The sequence below is a fragment of the Balearica regulorum genome, chromosome 1 (genome assembly GCF_011004875.1).
Source record: "Balearica regulorum gibbericeps isolate bBalReg1 chromosome 1, bBalReg1.pri, whole genome shotgun sequence".
In the NCBI taxonomy this organism is placed as follows: Eukaryota; Metazoa; Chordata; class Aves; order Gruiformes; family Gruidae; genus Balearica; species Balearica regulorum.
The window spans coordinates 104,843,668-104,862,579 of record NC_046184.1 but is presented as its reverse complement, the minus strand read 5'-3'; the positions used below and the strand labels follow the sequence as shown (position 1 = coordinate 104,862,579).

General features: G+C 35.6%; 1 protein-coding gene across 8 annotated transcripts in view; it reads right to left on the bottom strand.

The window, feature by feature from the left end:
* GBE1 (1,4-alpha-glucan branching enzyme 1) overlaps window positions 1-18,912 on the bottom strand; it is a 180,105-nt gene that overhangs the window by 83,314 nt on the left and 77,879 nt on the right. For all 8 annotated transcript variants that reach the window (XM_075769449.1, XM_075769480.1, XM_075769438.1 and 5 more), the window contains 2 exons: window positions 16,720-16,810; window positions 15,357-15,566 (listed from right to left, as the gene is read on the bottom strand). In XM_075769449.1, the coding sequence (XP_075625564.1) occupies window positions 15,357-15,566; window positions 16,720-16,810 (301 nt within the window). The remainder of the gene's footprint in view (window positions 1-15,356; window positions 15,567-16,719; window positions 16,811-18,912) is intronic.

Genomic DNA, 18,912 nt, shown 5'->3' with positions numbered 1-18,912 from the left:
GCCATAAAAATTGAAGCAATAACTCAAGTATTACTCAGTAAAGGTTATGTCCTGCAAAATGTGAATATAAGAATAGTCTTGGAGGCAAAGTTGATATGTACTCATTGTAATGAAATTTAATATTCTTGATGCTTTTGTTCAGAAGGCTTCCTTAAGTAAATAGAAGAAAAAAAAAGTACTGAAGACAGTTACCTGCAGTTTTAACAGAGCCTCCAGGACACACGCATTTTGAAATAGAGAACGTCTCAAAAATAAAATTACAAAAGCCTTTAAAGTACTGATAAAGCCTACATGATTTCAGCTGTGATTTGTTTAACACTAGCACTCGTACCACTCATGTTCTACCCAAGTGAATTATACACTAATAAAATAAAAATCTTTGAGAACATTTAAAATTCTTTTCTCCCAAAATAAATTTCTTAGCAAGTGTTAAATTTGTTTAGTCACATAATCAACCCTGCACATTAACAAACAAAATTTGTTCTACAATCTATGACATGCAACTAAATCACGACATTTTTAAGTGTACCATCAGGATTTTGCACACAATTTAATGCAATTCATGACTTCCATAATTGAACTGAGGTCTCAAATATTTCAGAGTAGTTTACTGTTCAACACTGGGTTCGCTTTCAAGTTAAGTCTAAATGTAGTGTAGAAATAGCCAAACTATTATTCATCAGGTGATTCACGACCTTAAACAGACCATTATCCTGAACTTGCCCCAGAAAACAGCACCAGAGTTAAAGGGACTGGTGAAGAATCAAACTTCAAGACTTAGGTAACTACTTAGTTAACTACTTTGTTTTTCTCACCTAAAATAGTATGCTATTATACACGTGTAAGAATAGAAAACAATTATCCTCAACTTTCTATATTCCCTATATAGGAAACAAATTATTCTCTCAATTAAATCTTTCCATTAGCAAAACATAAAATACCTGGCAAATTGATAACATTTTTAAGCTCTACTTTCTCAAAAGCATTTTATTAAAAGCCTGAAATGGTGTTTTCTATAAACCTAATTCCATTTATTACTTTAAAATACTGGTTCCCAAACTGAGACTCCCACAAGCAACTTCAAAGGGACACTGAAGAAGCATGTGGCTCACTGCTTTTCCCTCTATGTTCCCCACCTGACCAAGTGCTCCCATCCTTCTGTCTGAAGAACCACACAGAAACATGGTTGTCTCCTGCAACCATGCAGTTTAGCCACAGCCAAGAAGTGCTGCTGTGACCTCCACCCCAAGTCAAGGTAGGATTTTGAGCATGCTCCCTCCCTCAAACATGCAGAAACCAAAGCTACAGCCGACAAAGCACTACCTCGTCTTTGCTGGTGGTAAGCACAAAGTGTAAGAATGCCTAAAACCAAATGCATACACAAAACATTTAAAGCATTAGTATTCTGCCTGTGCCTTCCAGATGAAAATGTAGACTGTTTTCATTTGAATTCAGGTGGAAGTTTGGGGTTTTCTAATGCTAATGAATAGCAACAGGAATTTAAGCAGCAAAGAAATAAAGTTCTTCATAAAAGAGAAGATTTTGAAACCTCCCAAGGGAAAGCATTAAAGAAGTTGAAGCAGACCTCTGCCTTTGAGAAAATTTGGCATTAATATAAACATATCATCAAATATCTGGTGTTCCAGAAGTTAAGTGCACTGATGACTGAAGTCTTTTCTGTATGCAGATGACAGTGAATTACAGTTGCCACGGTGGGAATAGAGGCTCAAATTCACATATACCAGGAACGCACTAACAAAACGTTATCAATCTACCATTCAGTGTCCTTATGCTATTACAGATTACTTTTAAAGGGCAATTTGAAAACCCAAAATATTAACCCTCAAGCACTGAGCTGTGCCAGCTATTATTTTTTATTTGAACATAGCAAAACCAAGCTAATAAGGAATAGGTCTCATCACATACAGAAGTCTGAAAAGGGGGTGAGTCTTGCATTTTATCATCCCAGGACATCTACTTAGAAGATATTATCAGAAAATTCTTTTACTTTAGTCTCTCAGAGACTGGCATACTGGACTCCTGAAGTCTCAGATGTCTGTCTTATTAACCAAAAGTCTGTACTTCCCTAGGCAGTTGGTAGCAATGCCAAATCTGTATAAGGAGAAGAAAATTTTAAGATGGGTAGCAACATTAATTATCAGTCATCATCCAGTACAGACATTACAGGAGGCTTCTGAGATACTGACTCCATGTCCTGACTGGTAATTTACTGATTTCCTCCCCTGGGGAAGCAGGGGGTAAGGAAAGTTCATTCTTTATACTAATATTAGCTAATGCAAAGCTTAGATGACTTCCTCTCACACTTCCAGATTGTTATCCTCAGCATAAACAATTGCTCTGGATACAGTCCAAAATGTTCTTTTCAGCACTATGGGACAAGACTGCTCAGTTACGTGACAGACTTGCATGACGCACAGAAAAGTTTGTACAATGAATCGTTACCTTCATGGAAAAAGAGATTTCTAGTGGAAGGCTCAGAGAGCCTTAAGATTATCTTATATCATCCCTAGTATGAGATTCAGGAGATGACTGTAGAAGTATACAGCCATCTGGCAAAACCGATTTACGCTTGCATCAGTCCCTATTATCTTTCAGCGAGCAACAAAATGCGAAGCTGTTACTTTTGCATAAAACAGCACAGATCACAAGTACAGGGTTCATAAGAAATAGGAATCCACTCTCAAGCACAGAGCTGTATTTCTCAATTTGTTGCACTTTAAAAAGTTACATTCTTCAGGAATGTAATTAAAGAAACATATTAGCTCAACTTACCCTGTGCCAACAGAGTTGAGAACCTGCAAACATACTGCTTTCTGTATGCTTCCTAAGTACTTTTTCACATAAGAGAACAGGAAAAGCAGGTTTATATTCAAAGACAGTTTGTATCTCAGTTTCTTACTAGCCCATATTGATACCGGGGATTGCCCCAACCCGCGTGCAGAACTTTGCACTTGGCTTTATTGAACTTTCGCACAGGGCCCATCTCATCTCTCAAACCTGTCAAGGTCCCTCTGGATGGCATCCCTTCCCTCCAGCGTGCCGACCACACCACACAGCTTGGTGTCATCTGGAAACTTGTTGAGGGTGCATTCAATCCCACTATGTCACTAATAAAGATATTAAACCGTACCGGTCCCAGCAAGGACCCCTGACGGACACCTGTTACTGATCTCCATTTGGATGTATTAATCTACCACTATAATTAATACACTGGAAATAGGTATTTAACAGTAAGGTTTTTCCATGAAATGCCATGATTTTCAACTACAATGAAAGCAACTGTTCCTCCTATAGGCATCTCCTATTTCAGATCATATTTCAGTGCAATCACTACTGATGCTGGCTTAAGAGGTAGCAGAATGACAACAACTTTTGATTAAAATATAAGTCTGATGTAGACTTAACAACCTTGTGATAACCAAATTTTGTTGTCTAGGTCAGGATAAAACACAAAGAAAACTAAAGCTAAGATTCTCTGAAATATTTTAAAACAAGTTTGACCTTGCATATATTGAGAGTTCAGCATTAGAGGCAAACAAGTTGCTTATACCTTGCACTTCAAGACATTCTTTCTAATCAAATCTTTTTTGTTTTTCCAAATTTGGATAACGATGGTGCTGTGCTAAGAGCAACTGTAGACGCAACCTGCAGAACATTCATTCTTTCTAGTACACAATTAATTATAAGAATGCTACTTCATACTACTTTCTATAAGTCACTAGCTTCCTTAACCAGTGTTGGATAGGCATTAGAAAGAACATTCAGCTTAAAGTTGTTTCCATTTATCCATTTCCTGATAGGCTTTGTTTCCTCCCCACTTAACACGATGACAAAATAATTACCTTGGAATTTCTTATAACATAGGCAAAGAAGATTTGCATCTTTTCCAATGCCCTTATCCAAAAAGGTGGTGGCAAAGGAAGCCTGAAAACATTGATAATGTAAATTTTAGTGTTTCATAGTTGTCTTATTTTTTCTTCTCCAAAAAGCATTCAGTTCATAAATAATCTCTGGGGTTTAAGCATCAACCCCAGAATGGTCATAAGACCCCAATTACTACTTAGGCTTCGGTTTAAATATTTACTTCCATTTCATAGGAAGAGAAATACAGAATTTCAGATTACAAGGTAGTGAAAAGCAGCCCAAAAATCTAGAGTAATAAACACTAAACACTCAAACCAGAAGATGTGGTGAGGAAAAAAGTGGAATTTTTTTCGATTTTTTGTTTTTCTCCAGTGTTTAGCTGACTTTGATTACTCAGATTCATCAATTCTTTGAACACAGAAAGTCACTAGTGAATTTAATACCAAAAGCTAAATTTCAACAACAAAAAAGGAATTTCACCTGTTCTTGTTGTCCATAAGACCAATTGTATGTTCAGCAATTTGAAAACTTTAGCTCTTTATTTCCTTAATTTAAAACGCAACTTTAAGTACTTGTTTCTGAATGTCCAAGTTTAATCCATTTCAAAATAAACAAATTCAAAAAAGAAACCCATCAACCCTAAATTACCTAATCCAGAATAAAAAGTGTTCAGTCACAGCTATGACTCAAACTTTTAGAACTGCAAAATGTCATCCTTTTAAACAACCTTGGTACATGAAGCAACGAAGTACACGTAAAATTTCCTTAGCATGAACGATTCTATTTATTATTCTAATTATTTCACATTCTGACTAATGCGGTGTCATAATAAACAAAACCTTAAATTTTTTCTCCTTTTATTTTTTTCCCTTCAGTGAAGACGAGAGGGAAGGGAAGGCAAGGGGGAATTTAGCACTGCCTCCACCTGCTTGCAAAAGGTCAGGGTATGGAAATGTAACACTGACCAAAACAAATATGTTAACTGAATAGTCCTCATAGGGATAACTTTACTTCCAATTGTGGTTTAATAAGGACTGGATTCTTTCCTCAAAAGACACCAATTTCTCTTTTACTTACTGTATTGGAAAACTGGTTTAGAAAACTGAGGTATATTAAGAACAATAAGCCCACACTAAAATGTGTTCTACAATCTCATGCCCTAATCAAAAGTGTGCTATAGTGTTAATAAAATGTTACTAAACAGCAAGGGGAAAGAGAGCTGATCACTGCAAAGTGCTGAAGAAAACACTAAATGATAATGTCAATCTCTGAAGCTTTGCAGGTTAAAAATACAGGCCCTAGGGTCTAGCTGCACTAAATGCTCATTTTGGAATACAGCTTCACTCCACATAATTTAGTGACAAATTCTATTGTGTTTACCTAAATCTCTCCAGCCAAGAAAAGGTGATCTAATGTGTGTGTTTAATCAGGAAATTTACAACAGTCATTACATTACTTTCTTTATGTATCTTAAAAGAGAATGAAGACAGAATAAGAATAAAGACAAAGAGCATTCTCCTCTTCCTTGTGAAGCCCTTTGATATATACACTCAAACAGCTTTAGTGTAATGACTAAATATATATATATAAAAAACCCCACACTTTTACTTAATAATTCTCCAGAGAACTTAATTCTCAGCTCTTTAACAGATTTAGACATCTCCTACAGAAGAAAGTTACTAGAATACATAGCAGTGACTTATATGGATGTGCCTTTTCATTCTTGTGTTTATTTGTTCACGTGCATCTAACCTTGTAACTACATTTGAGGGGACTTACTGCACAATCATTAGATTGAAGAAATCAAGAGGAGTAAGGTCTACAGAGCATTACTTGCACACTTACTTCCCCTGCTCCCAACTAAACTCATCAAATTAAGCACAGTACAATAACTTAGAAAAAACTTGTGTCAGCTATCTAAACAAATAATGGTCATCTCTATGGTGATTAATTTCTTTTGTTTCTAAATAACTTTATACCAATTTTCAAGAGATTACAAGGGATAATATAGATATATAAAAGTATTGGGTAGAGCTAGCCTCCTTATCAAAGAAGAGATACGGAGTAGAACCAGGAGAAACAGATGTTTGATTGTGATTCATATGGCAAACTATAGAGAATTCTATCAAACTCCCTTTTTACAAGGAACTGCCCAAAAGAAATGAATGGGAAAAAAACAGCTAAGCAAATTCAGTGCGATATGCTTTTTGGTTTTTTGTGTTTTTTTGTTTTTTTTTTTTTTAAATTGAACTCTTTTTCCAAACCTGGTTTAGAACAATTCACTCTGTTCCCAGGGATAAAGCTTTTCATACAATATTTTCCTTAATTGTTATGACACATTTGACATGATACACTGTATCAGTTTTTCAGACTTCCACTGTAACCATATCAGCCAGAACTGAACCTAGAAGAAAAAGCAGCAAAAGCTACTCCCAGTCCATCCATTACTGTTACAATATGATAGCAATAGAACCAGTTTCTGTATCTTTATTACAATTTCACCAATAATTTTGTAAGTATGAACTCTAATAAAATTTATCTCAATAACACATTAGTTCCACAGTCAAAGTAATTTTGGAATTTAGAGAACTCTAAAGAGAGCATCCATATAAAGCTGAGTGAGCCCATATATATTTTCCCTAAATTTTAGCATAGAGTCACCAACACAGTCCCATCAAACTGAATCTCAGCCAGTGTTTACAGCTAGGAAGCAATTTGGAACAACAGAGACAGCTACCACCTGAAGCAGAAGGCTGGCCAGCTCAGTCGGATGCACTAACCTCCATCTTCAGTTTCGATCAACTTCCAGGAAAAGTAACTTAGTTTTTATGCTAGTCCATGAAATGGTATTCCTCAAGAAAACAGGGCATCCCTTTCAAAACTGATAGTAACAACAGATCAGCATGATTATTTGGAGATCATTTCTGATCTGTTGGCCATACGCTACTTTTGGAAACGCATACAGTATTTTGATATTGTTTTCTACTTTGGTCATTAATTGTTTTATCCCATGACCAATTTTCTTTCTCTCTCCAATGAGCTTTCCAAAAATGGATTTCAAGTGGATCTGTACATTATATAACATATACACACTAGAATCAGAAAAAAAGACAATTGTCTTGACCCCATCTTCCTTCCTTGCCATGAGCAGTACCATTCCTAATTTTCCTCCAACGCAGAACATTTTTGGATGAAACTATGAGAAGAAAGTCAACAATCCCCATTTCATCTGTGGATTTTCTTTAAAACCTCTCCCTCATCTCAAATTTATAAAGCCATCACCCTTATCCCCAGCACAATCTTCTATTCACAACAGATACTGCTCATACAACATACTACAGTACTCATAAGAATGCTGTGAAAATTGTCAGTTTAAGTGTGGATTACTAAATGCAAGATCATTATTGCATTTAGACTGATGACAAATGATTCTCTGCAGTGTGTTGAATCTTGTCTAATTTTAGATCTTTATTGAAATACCGTAATCAACTTCAGGTAAGAGTGACTGTCTATTCAATATATGATTGAATTTAATTGGCTACAAGTGATGACCTCTATATTTCAAAATACACTACCTGACATGATTTAGAACAATTGGCTGCAATTTTTCAGCGTGCCTTTTCTTCACGTATCAATATATTGCTTTATCACTATACTACTTTTTGTGCAGCATTTAAGAAACTTCACACAAAACTGTGATTGCTATGTTGGAGGTTAATATGGGAAACGGGACACTTGAAAGGATGCTACACATTGTTATGTGAAGCTCTGAGTTTCAGAGCACCTGTGGATTTAAAGCCTCTTAGTCTGTAATATCAAGCTAAGTGCAGTAAAACAATTAAGCTTCTAGATGAATGTTTAATAAAAAATTAAAGCAATTCTACAGCAGGTCTAGACTGCATATACTGTAACTCATATGCTTATGGGTGGAACTTTTCTTTTGCACTATTATTTTAATCATTCTAATTATATTGCCGTCAATTCCAATATATCATCCCTTCTGTCAATGCTTCCAGTACTCATTCCCTTCAAGAAAGCCATTACGTCCCCATACTTGAAAGTGCTTACTTGCTAAGGTTCACAACGGTTACTAAAAGGAAGAGAAACACAAAGAAACAAAGATTTTCAGACAAGGAAGGTCTTAAAGTTTAAGGTTTAAATTTAAAAGTACTTTCACACCTTTGCACTCACCCTCAAAGTCTAGTCTATTAGAAGCAGACTGCTAAGGACATAAGCAGGCAGTATTGTTTGTTTTTTTTTAAAGTCAATCTGTAATCAAAATAATTACATTTATGAGCTCTGGGGAAAAAAATAAAATCTCACTATTACATTACAAGCAGTGCTTTCTTAAAACAGTCATTAAAAAAACAATCTTTGCCAGCCAAATCCAATTCCAATGGATATTATGGGATCTCCACATACAGAGCTTTCCTAAACTAATTTGGTGGAGGAAGACTGACAGGAAATGAATTAAAATCAGCATAGCTAAAGGTTTTACATCATGAAACACAATTTATATCCCTGTTCCTACTGTAATTATTCTACAATCAAGAATGCATAAAAAAACCCCATCAAATGCTGAGAATCTAGCTCATTGACAACTATCACTGCATTACCTTTAATCTAGCTGGAATTATGGCCAAGGTATCTCCCCAATGAATACATATTTGTGACAAACATGACCTGCCACTGCATGTCATTCCTACTGTATAAATGCAGTTGGAAGAGTATCACCTGTACCTGACAACCTTCAGAAGCTGCAGAAGAGAACACTTCAGTGACTACAGCGACACTTTGAGAAGTCTTTCATATACATTAATTCTTTGGTAATTTTCTCCTCCCACCCTTCCATCTCCCCTCCCTCCAAATTGGGGGATCAGTGTCCCAAAACCTGTATAGCTTAAACTTCTAAGGAAGTTACTTAGCTAAAAGAAAGTTGCAAAAGAAGTCTTTAGATTAGAGCTATGCAAGGTAAGAAAGGTAAAGTTACAAAGACAGGTTTGTTAATAGCTCAAAGATTCAAAAGAACATGGAAAGGTGCAGAACTGTAAAAAAAAAAAAATTATATGGAGTCTGAAGAGGATAACCCAGCACCATTGAGGGTGGCAGCCTCCTTTCTCCCATCTGACCAATGTGTACCTGGCCAGCAGAGACTCTTCAGGTGTCTTGGCGGAAGCTAAGAGTGTACTAGTAGTGTTTAAATCCTACCTATCCTTTGTGCATGTTAACTAATAAGCAATCGTTTGCAGTCAAGCATACCCTCTTTGCACTCTGTAAAATGAGTGAGGAAAGCAATCCTGAGATGGACAGTAAGAACACGCACACCATGTTATCTGTATTTTGTAACTCATATCGATGTGCCAACTTCCCTTAAGTGCATTAGGCAAGGAACTATAATCTTTAATACTGTAGTATTCTACAAAGCATCAACTTGGAACAATTTAAAATGTTAAATGTGCAAGTGTTATAGAGTAGCAGCATATCCATTTCTTCCTGAAAACTATTACAAACCATGGTGATGCTCCCAGATAAGGGATCAAGTTTTCACTTCCACAGATATTTAGAAGAGCTTGACATTGAATTGTAGGCTACTTAAGCCCCAAAAATTTCTCTGAACAGCTATGTTAAGAGCATTACAAGCCCAGATAGGTACCGCTACTAACCAAACACTAATCTCTGAAAGATGTATTTCCCAATTTATTCCACCTATTAATAACATCACGTCATGGCAGCTAAAGATTGGGGAAGTAGGTAATCAGAAGAAAATAAAATTCAGGTAAAGAACAGTTGCTTAAGGAAAAATTAAGTACCAACCTTAATAAAGGCTGATGAAGAAGTTAGAAGATCAACACGCCTTTAAGGAGTCAGATCCTTAAGTGAAGTAAATTACTACCTATTGACATCAGTGGACTTCCCCCCCTCCCCCCCCAAAATACAGCATGAAGTTCATGCAGGATTTAAACAGTGGGTGGCAGAAGAGGCCACTGTCTCAGCATCCAAACATAGGCATATTGTGCCACTTCAGATGCAAGAGAGCACCCAAGATACCCTGAAGCTGGACCACAGGATAGCAAAGAGAAGCTTCAGGTGACCCACACTGCTCTGGAAGGGCGGCTGGACAGGCCATCTAAACCAGAACTAACACACATGCTTGGGCAGCTGTCAGGAGCCCTATTTCTGCCACACTGATGGCAGGACTAAAAGCAGTTTCTGAACTATAGTAGTTCAGAAACTAAGAAAAATTAAGAAAAGAGTAGCATACTGAGCTACAATCAGCTGCTCCATCAACAGTTCAGAAGACCGAGCTGGAGAGAACATCTGGTGAGGCAGCAGGGGACCAGCGTGTCATCTGTTACCCTGATGTGAATTGTGGCTTGTGGGACACACTATTTATACTCTGAACCCTACCTATAGCATTTCAAAGCACATTTGGCACAAATGTCACTTGAGACTTCATAAAACTGAAGGAAGAAGAAAAGACTAAAGAAGAGATTTCTCCCATTACATGGCTTAGTTAAGTAAATTTCATTTCCTCTACAGCACTTAAAGGCCTTAATTCTCAAAACACTGAGTATCACCAACAAATACAAACTACACAACACCTGTAGGTGGACAGCCCAAAGGATTCTCACTAGTTATGATTTGGTGCCTTCACAGAACCACCAAAGCATGGACACATAAAAATAGTCTAAAAAAAGCACTGAAAACACAGCCTCAAAAGACATGCCAGGGATGTCTGCTGGCCCCAGAACCTTGTAACTAACATCATTTCTTGCTGATCATACTGCTGCATTCAAGGAAGCAAGATTTTGTAATTAAAACCAGAATGTAATTCAACCTCTGACTTTTGTGCCAAATCCTTCTAGATTGAGCAAGAACTTAAAATTTTGGCTAAGTGCTTAGGTGAAAAGGGTCACAATATTAAAAAAGACCAAACACAAAACTTAGGGCATCACATGATTTCTGCCCAGTTTTATTTCTACCATTATTTCTAAATGTTCACAAACACATCAGTATACCTATTGTCCCTTAGAATTGGATTAAGAAAGTGCAGAATCTAACAAAGCCTAATGAGAGAAAAGGAATACAGAGCCTTAAAAATCAAACCAACACTCTCAGATCTCAATAAGCCCAGAAAAGCAGCATCATTTACACATTTTAATTATGTAGTGCTTAGAAAAAAGCCAACAACTTATCTTTGCTATGCAATATCTTGTTCTCAATTCTTTTTAAATTGTTTTGCCTGATTAGTATTTTAGACACGTTTGCTATACAGAGAAATGAATTTAAATCAAAACACAATCAACCACTCTAGTTGTGATCCCACCTGGACTCCAGGGTCTACAGCATCACTTCTAATGAACTTGGCAGCTGAATAATCTTTGAATATGATTATAGGAAGGAAAAAATTGTTATACTTAGCTTGTGTTAAATTAATTACAACCAGAATCCTTACTTAAGATGGGAGGGTATTTACATGTATTTCGAGTGAGCTATCTTAAAGAGGATCACAATAGAGACAAGGCACTTAAATTACCACAAAATTAACTAGATGGAGACAGCCAGACTAAGGTCCAGAGCTTGTGGCATCCCTTTTACCTCACAGCATTTCCCTTTCATGAACTCAAGGATAGGAAAGCCACATTTTTAATAGGAACCAAGACAAAGGATGTAAAAGTTTGTTTTTATGAAGTATTATTAAAATAAACTGCAATCTTCACTCAAGCTTTGTGGTTCTGATTTTGAGGTTAGCAGCTCAGGAAAGGGGCTGGGGGGACAGGACAGACAGGGGGGTGATGATGCAGGAGAGGAAGAGTCACCAAGTTAACATGTTTGAGGAAAAAACTGCCTAGTTCCATATTTTAGAAAAATTGGAAAAATGTGCTAAAGTTATCAAAGTGGAAGTTTATTTCTGAATCAGTTTCTTGTTCCTTTTTTAAAGCAGAATTTATAATACTTTTCTTGAAAAAAGTTAAGCAGCAAATTTCTTCTACTTATCCAGTTATTTTACCTCCAAATTCTTACTTTACTGAAATTGAGATGTTTTATTCTCATGTGACATCACCTTGAACAGTATCATTTTTAAGTTGCTGTTTACAACTTTTGGATAAGTTCACTGTTTGTACAACACTTGTATAAACATCAATTAAAAAAATTATACGGTTCTACTGCTCATTAAGTGTTGTCTCAAATTCTACAATACAAAACACACTTGTATGTTAAATTGCACTATGGTGCTAGAGATACAACATCCAGGTTGTCTTTGAAGAATTTTACTACTGCTTTTCTTGGAGCTACTCTCTACTTCAGTGAATATCACTAAAAATATAGTATTTAAAATACACCATGGATAATAGTCCTTTTTTTTTTTTGCATGGATATAGATCTTTTGCCACCTTCTGTTATAGTAAGTATTCAGTCTCCTTCCCAGACAACTGAGTAAGCTTGCAAAATGCTGAGAGACAAATTTACTTATGTCTTGGCTTTCACAGCAAATGTAGACAGACTAAACTGATAAAGCAATTGTTTCTTAATCTCTTTCATGGCAGAGAATTAGTTTCTCTCAATTCCAAAGTAAATTGAGCATTCTTTGTATTTGATGTTTAAGTACCTGTAGATTTAACAGTTCTTCCCACTACAGAAGGAAAGGGATTTAATACAAGCACTATACAGGAGAGAAGGCTGTACTAGCTGAAGAGATTTGTCTCAAAGTAAGTTTTTCTGTATATCATTCAATAGATTGTGTTTGGTGTCATTTATTTTCAGCAAACTTCAAACATCTGCAAGCAACTCAAGTCTCACAGATTTCTGTACTCCCCTCTTTGAGACTAGAGCTGCTCATTTACTGGTATGAAAATTAGCAGACGTGTCAATAAAGCCTAAATGGAGAAAAAAAAACAGCAAAACATTGTCAATAGTGTCAGTTCTGATTCTTTCCCAGTTTTGTTTGGGACCTGTACACACAAAAAAGGGAGAAAACTAAACCATTTTTCATCAGTTCTGAGTAACTTAGAATAAACATGATTGTTATATCTTTTAAGCCTTAAAATTTGATTATAAACACACATAGAATACTTAATGTTTCAGATGTTAGGACTAAAGAAGGCATTAATGACTAAAAACAGTTCACTGCACAGCTTGCTGTGCTCGAAGCAGAAGGAGGGGTTTCCCTAAAAGTTTAAAAAAGGAACCCCAAATTTGGTGTTGCATTTCACCAGAAGGCCAGAGATGAGGAATGACATACAAGGGGCCCTTGCTCATCCAGAACATTTGTTTTATTCATCAGTAGAGCATAGATCCAATTTCTCTGGTATCTGCTATTTCCCAATCTCTTCCCTCTCCATCACAGCTCCTTCCCCTCCTCCTTTCCCTCATTCAGTCTGGCATCTATTCTGATCACACAGGATGAAGAGTAATTAATGCAGCAGTGTCCCTCCCCAGCAAGTACCGGCACATATCACTGACCAAACAGACCCATGCACAAAGTTCTTCAGTACTGAAAATGCTTAAGATTATGCCAAGTGCTACCTAGAAAGTAGTTTGCTTTTCTTTCATTTACAAATCCTTCCAAAACAGTCGATACCAGCACCGCTTTTTTTTTTTTTCCCCCCCCCAACAGGAAGAATCTGCCTCTGGAACAGAGAAATGTCCACAATTGCATTCAATTTATTTTCTCACTAGAGAAGTTGGTACCACACACTTGTTGATTACATATAAGCATAAAATGAAATAAAGTGTGAAATACCATCGTATTGATATTAAAGCTTTAAGATTATCTGGAATAGAATTTATTTGAATATGAATTTAAAGATTAATAGGAAGCAACTCAAACAGGAAATGATTATTAGACATACTAAAATGCATTTTTACAATAATTAAAATCGCAATTCAAAAAGGCCCCCTGAATTCAAAACTTAAATTGTCCCAAATAAAAAGTAAATAAAGAACATCTCACCCTATTAAGTGCATAGTGCGTAAGTCATTTATTACACTGGTCACTCGCTTTAATTGAAATTGTGAGTTACTGTGCAAGAGTTTCCATTAAACAGTTGACCTATGCTATGTAAAATTACTTCTGCATTAGTGACCTTCTTAAACAGTTATAATCCCCATAAACTATGGAACTATCAGCCTCAAGAGTACAGACTATGCGTAAAAGAAGAAAAAAATCTTTTTAAGCAACTAACTGAACGTAATTCTGATCCAAGGTTTAAGGATATCTGCAATGTAAACATATCCAATTAATAGCAATTCAATGCAAGTGTGGGAGAAAAACCTGGGAGAAAAACACTAAGTTGAACTTGTGGCACACAAATGCTAACAACTAACAAATTACAAGAGACCAGAACTCTACAGTCACTGAGTGATAAAGCCACTGAAGGAACCACTCAAGTGTAACCTTGAAAGGGTTAAACCAGAAATTTGTAATCGATAACAAGTGCAAATAACTATCACGTATCTCAAAGTGGGGCAAAAAAGCAAATTTATCATGGAATAAGAGGTGAGTGACACTAAAGAATTTATTAAGAAATGCTTTAAAGAGATTCTGGGGTTGGGCAAAACTTAGTGTGGGATGCTTAAGGGAAGAATTAAAGACAAGAAAAGGGAGGAATCAAGGTGGTTCAGGGATGAACAAACATGGAAAAACATGAGAAAGACTGAAATAAGCTGACTGCCTCTGTCTGTTTCTCCATTTAAACCACTGAAATATTCAGCATACAAGATAAATCCCCTCACTCCCAGTACCTCGGAGAATAAAGAGTAAACAATATTAAATGCTAATCATTATCTGGTATTAACATGTGGTTTGACAAACACACTATATTTACAATAATTAATTAAGCATGCCCAAACTAGGTCTCTAAAACTATCTACTGAAAATGACCCCTGCTCTGTGTTAACTGTTGATTGACCTCTGGAAGCTCTTTGGAATGGAGTTAGTTGTCTGGGGACAAAATCTTTGCTACATTTCAACAGTATGACACAACAAACTTCCAGAGCTTGCAAGTTTTCTTCAGTTTTTTGTAGTTTTATTTATAAACATAAATATATTACATAAAAATAATATATAATTTGAAAATATAAATCTCTCTTATTTTGTAACATATAAAATATTTATTTATAATATATTGCTATATAATAAATATTCAAATAAGTATCTATATATATTTGAATCTATTTTAAAATAAGAATAATATATAACCACATAATTATATACATACAATACATACAAGGCACATGGTATATAATACGTACATATGCAGCCATAGATGACAGAAGAAAACCAAAACCTAAGTACTATTACTCAGTCTTAGATTTTAAGTATTCAGCAAGGTAAAGGAATTTAATTCAGCATATTGTAACTGTTGAACAACCCAAATGCCTTTTCCAGTTTGGCGAATAGTGTAGTTTTAATAGAACTGATAAGAAATAATCATCACTAAATACATGAAGTGACATTTTATGCTTACTTTGCATAGTCAAAGAGCCTGCTGTCCCAGAGCTGATGAGTTCCTTTAGGACCAGAATGGAAGAAACAAGAATCTGTACCATCAAATTTGTTGAGACCATCTTCAGAGTTTTTTGATGCATGGCTGTGCACAACATCCAGCAGAACAGTAATGCCCATTGAGTGAGCAACGTCAATCATTTCTTTCAGGTCATCTGGAGTTCCGTAACGGCTATCAGCATGAAAATGCAATGTGTTATGAGTGGTATAATCTGAACTCAAGCTGACACTACTGAACATTACTCAAAAAAACTACATCAAAGTCAGCAGCTCTTCATCACCTAGCTTCCAGTTATGTATAGGTTATTTTTTCAGCCTCTTAAGTAGTAGCTATTGCTTACAAACTGACAGTTAAAACAGTTTTTTAATTATAAATATTACATCATGAATGCATACAATGCTTTGCAGAAATAGTTTCAAAGTTTTATTCTTCCCTTTTAATGTTAATACATCAAATTCAGTATAAAAAGATAACTGATACAACTTAAAGCTTCTATTCAATATTGAACACTTCCTTAAAAGAGACAAAAATATGTTTATGCTACTGGAATAAAGTAATCCATAATGGCTACAAAAGTAAATGTGCATTCATGAAAGTCCCCAAAACACACCATCTGCTGCTGTCCTGCTTAGTTATTTGTTTTAGCTACTACACTATTTTCCAACTTGGTTTTAAATAAAGATTTTGGTTTTTTTGTCTCCTGTGTCCAACACACATTTCTTTCAACTAATTAAGCCAGTTAAAACTTCCTGTCTAAATTTAGCCTGGCTGTCCCTTGAGCTTCACCAAGATGAAAACAAAACAAAAAAAATCACAACATTCAGGTCTATCAATTTTTCTTAAGAATTACCTGAAAACATTTTCCATCTATTTTCACTCTCAGCCTCAAATCTAAGTATAGTCTGTTACAAGCATGGGAAAAAGTTCCTACGGAACACAGAGCCATGATTTTGGTAAAGAAGTAGTGTACAGTTCTGTTTATCATAAAAGAATGACTTACACATCGTGTTTGCAACTGCCAAGAATTCCACAACACAAAACCCAATCATAGAGACTGATGAAAGCTGGATTAGGTGGGAATATGCTGTGACAGCTGAAGTTACTTATAACCTTCTTGTTTGTATCCTATGTAAAGTGTTTCACAGAATGGCTGACCACTATGCCCAATTGATTTCACATTTAAGAGGAAGCCAGAGCAAATACCTAAGCCACTACTTTCTCTTTCCATTAAACACTTGCAAACACATACATACAAGCATACTGATTTCAATGGATGGGGAGTAAGGTAAAATAACAGAGAAGATATTGAAATACTTAAACCTACCTTGATGCTGCAAAGAAGCTTGTGACCTGATAACCAAAACTGGCATAGTATGCATGTTCCATAATAGCCATCAGCTGGACACAGTTATAGCCTATGAAAAAAAGAAATAAACAAACCCCTGCCTTAAGGACAGCTAAAAGAGCATTAAACACCTGTAACATTCATTCCAGTCTTCTCTCATTTTAGCTGCTTCTAACTCTAATGATTAACAATGAAAGAATCAGCTTCTTTCAAGACATAATTCTACCTAATAGTTTATACTTACATGATCTTCCATCGAAAATGGAATGGTCAATTTGTCAAGTGATCTACATATAACCAGGTATACTGAATCTCTCAGATTTAGAAAGCACTAAGTGATCCGCAAATATAATCTTAACTTCAAAACGTTAACTATGCCAATCTGCATCACCTGAACTTCTGCTTCACTTTTGACACTTGCAGTCAGGGGGTGCGGGGGTAGTCATGGGCTACACATGCTATACTTTGTGCCTATGGAATTCCTTTTTTACCACTGCAAAAATCACTTTTTTCCAACTTTAATGATTACATTTCCCCTCTACAAGAGTTTGTCAAAAAAAGAGAGAAAAAATTAATGAGGTTTTGTTCTGAGTTTACCAAAGAACCAAGGCAGTGCAGGAGGTCTTGTGTATCACCTAAAACAGTTCTGTGCAATATTAAGGGATGGAAATCTAAAGGGAAAACAACATACTAATGCTGATGTCACAGTACTTGCCACACAACTTAAAGCTATCTTTAATATCAGTGAATAAGTGCCCCAGATAGCTAGCAAGTAAGGACTACCAGCAAAACATAACCTCAGGATTTAATCTACAGTCTGTTGAGACTCCCACCACAATCACTTCTCTTTATTAGTTTAACCAAAATCTTCAATTCATTCTTTAGTTTAGACAAAACACTGATTTCTTTTTTATTGTTCTTGTTTCTGTTTTTAAATTTTGCACTTATGAGAAAGTTATTATTAGAAGATAGTTGGCATGAGCTCAGCACTTTGTCAGATTCATTACTGTTTTATAATTCAGGCTCATCGCACTTATTTACAGCATTTTTATACATAAACAGTAACATAGCATCAAATTAATCTCATTTGATTTGCTTGCTATTTATTTTGCTATTTGTCATGCACATATTTCTACAAATTATTAATAATCTTAGCATTCTTAAATACTGATGTCTTTAGGCTTGTCCTAACAAGACATTCCAAAACCGAATCTAATAGCCCCTAAAAATACATTTAAAAAAGACTTAATTCCTCACAGTGTTTACTTGATGTAAATAAGAATGAACATTATCTATCATTTCTGTATACCCTACCTAAACTTGATATTGCTTTTATTTTGTATTGTATCAGCCTTTTCATGACATTTCTCCTCCCCAAAGAAAAACCTGTAGGTAAAAGCAGAAAGCTTTTTTGATTCTGTGAAACATATTAACCTCCTGGAATGACTGAAAATCTTTGGCAGAAGGAAAGAGTCAAGATATGTAATATGGAATCCAAATTTACTTTTTGTTGAGGGCCTCCAGATGTGCAAACTCCCTCATCTCACCTGCAAGCTCAACTTTATTGAAAGGCAAAAACCACATTCTGTGAAACACTGACCCAAGTAAACCTACAAAAAAACCCCTTATGGCTTCTTCAAACACTGGTAAATAAATAAAAATAAAGATATAAAAACAATTAAAAAATCAACATGTAAGCACAGCCACCTTCCACTCCACAAAGGTCTCAGCCATGGATGTCATGATTATTTTACAGTTGAGCATAACAAAACATATTTCATCACAGGGCTGTAAAAGCCAGCAAGTTTTAATATTGCCATTATAGAAACAGCGTAAAGACACCACATGAAAAAAAAATCAAATAGAAATTGAGATGAACAGTTTTACTGGGCTTCCTGAGATAATCATGCCAGCTGTTTCATACATCCCCTCCCAATATACTAGAAGTTCTTTTAGAAAAGAGGATTTCTCACATTTAAAGTTTCCGTATTCTGATACTTCATAAAACTGTTCAGGGATAAAAAGTTTAGCATGCTTTTTCTAGCAAACTGAAAGGACAATCCTTTCTATCTGGATATTTCTTAGTCCTTCCTTAGAATCAAGATTTACATTAGTAAAACCAATTAAGAACACAGTATTTTCTGAAGATTCTCTCACAAAACCAGGTCCTTT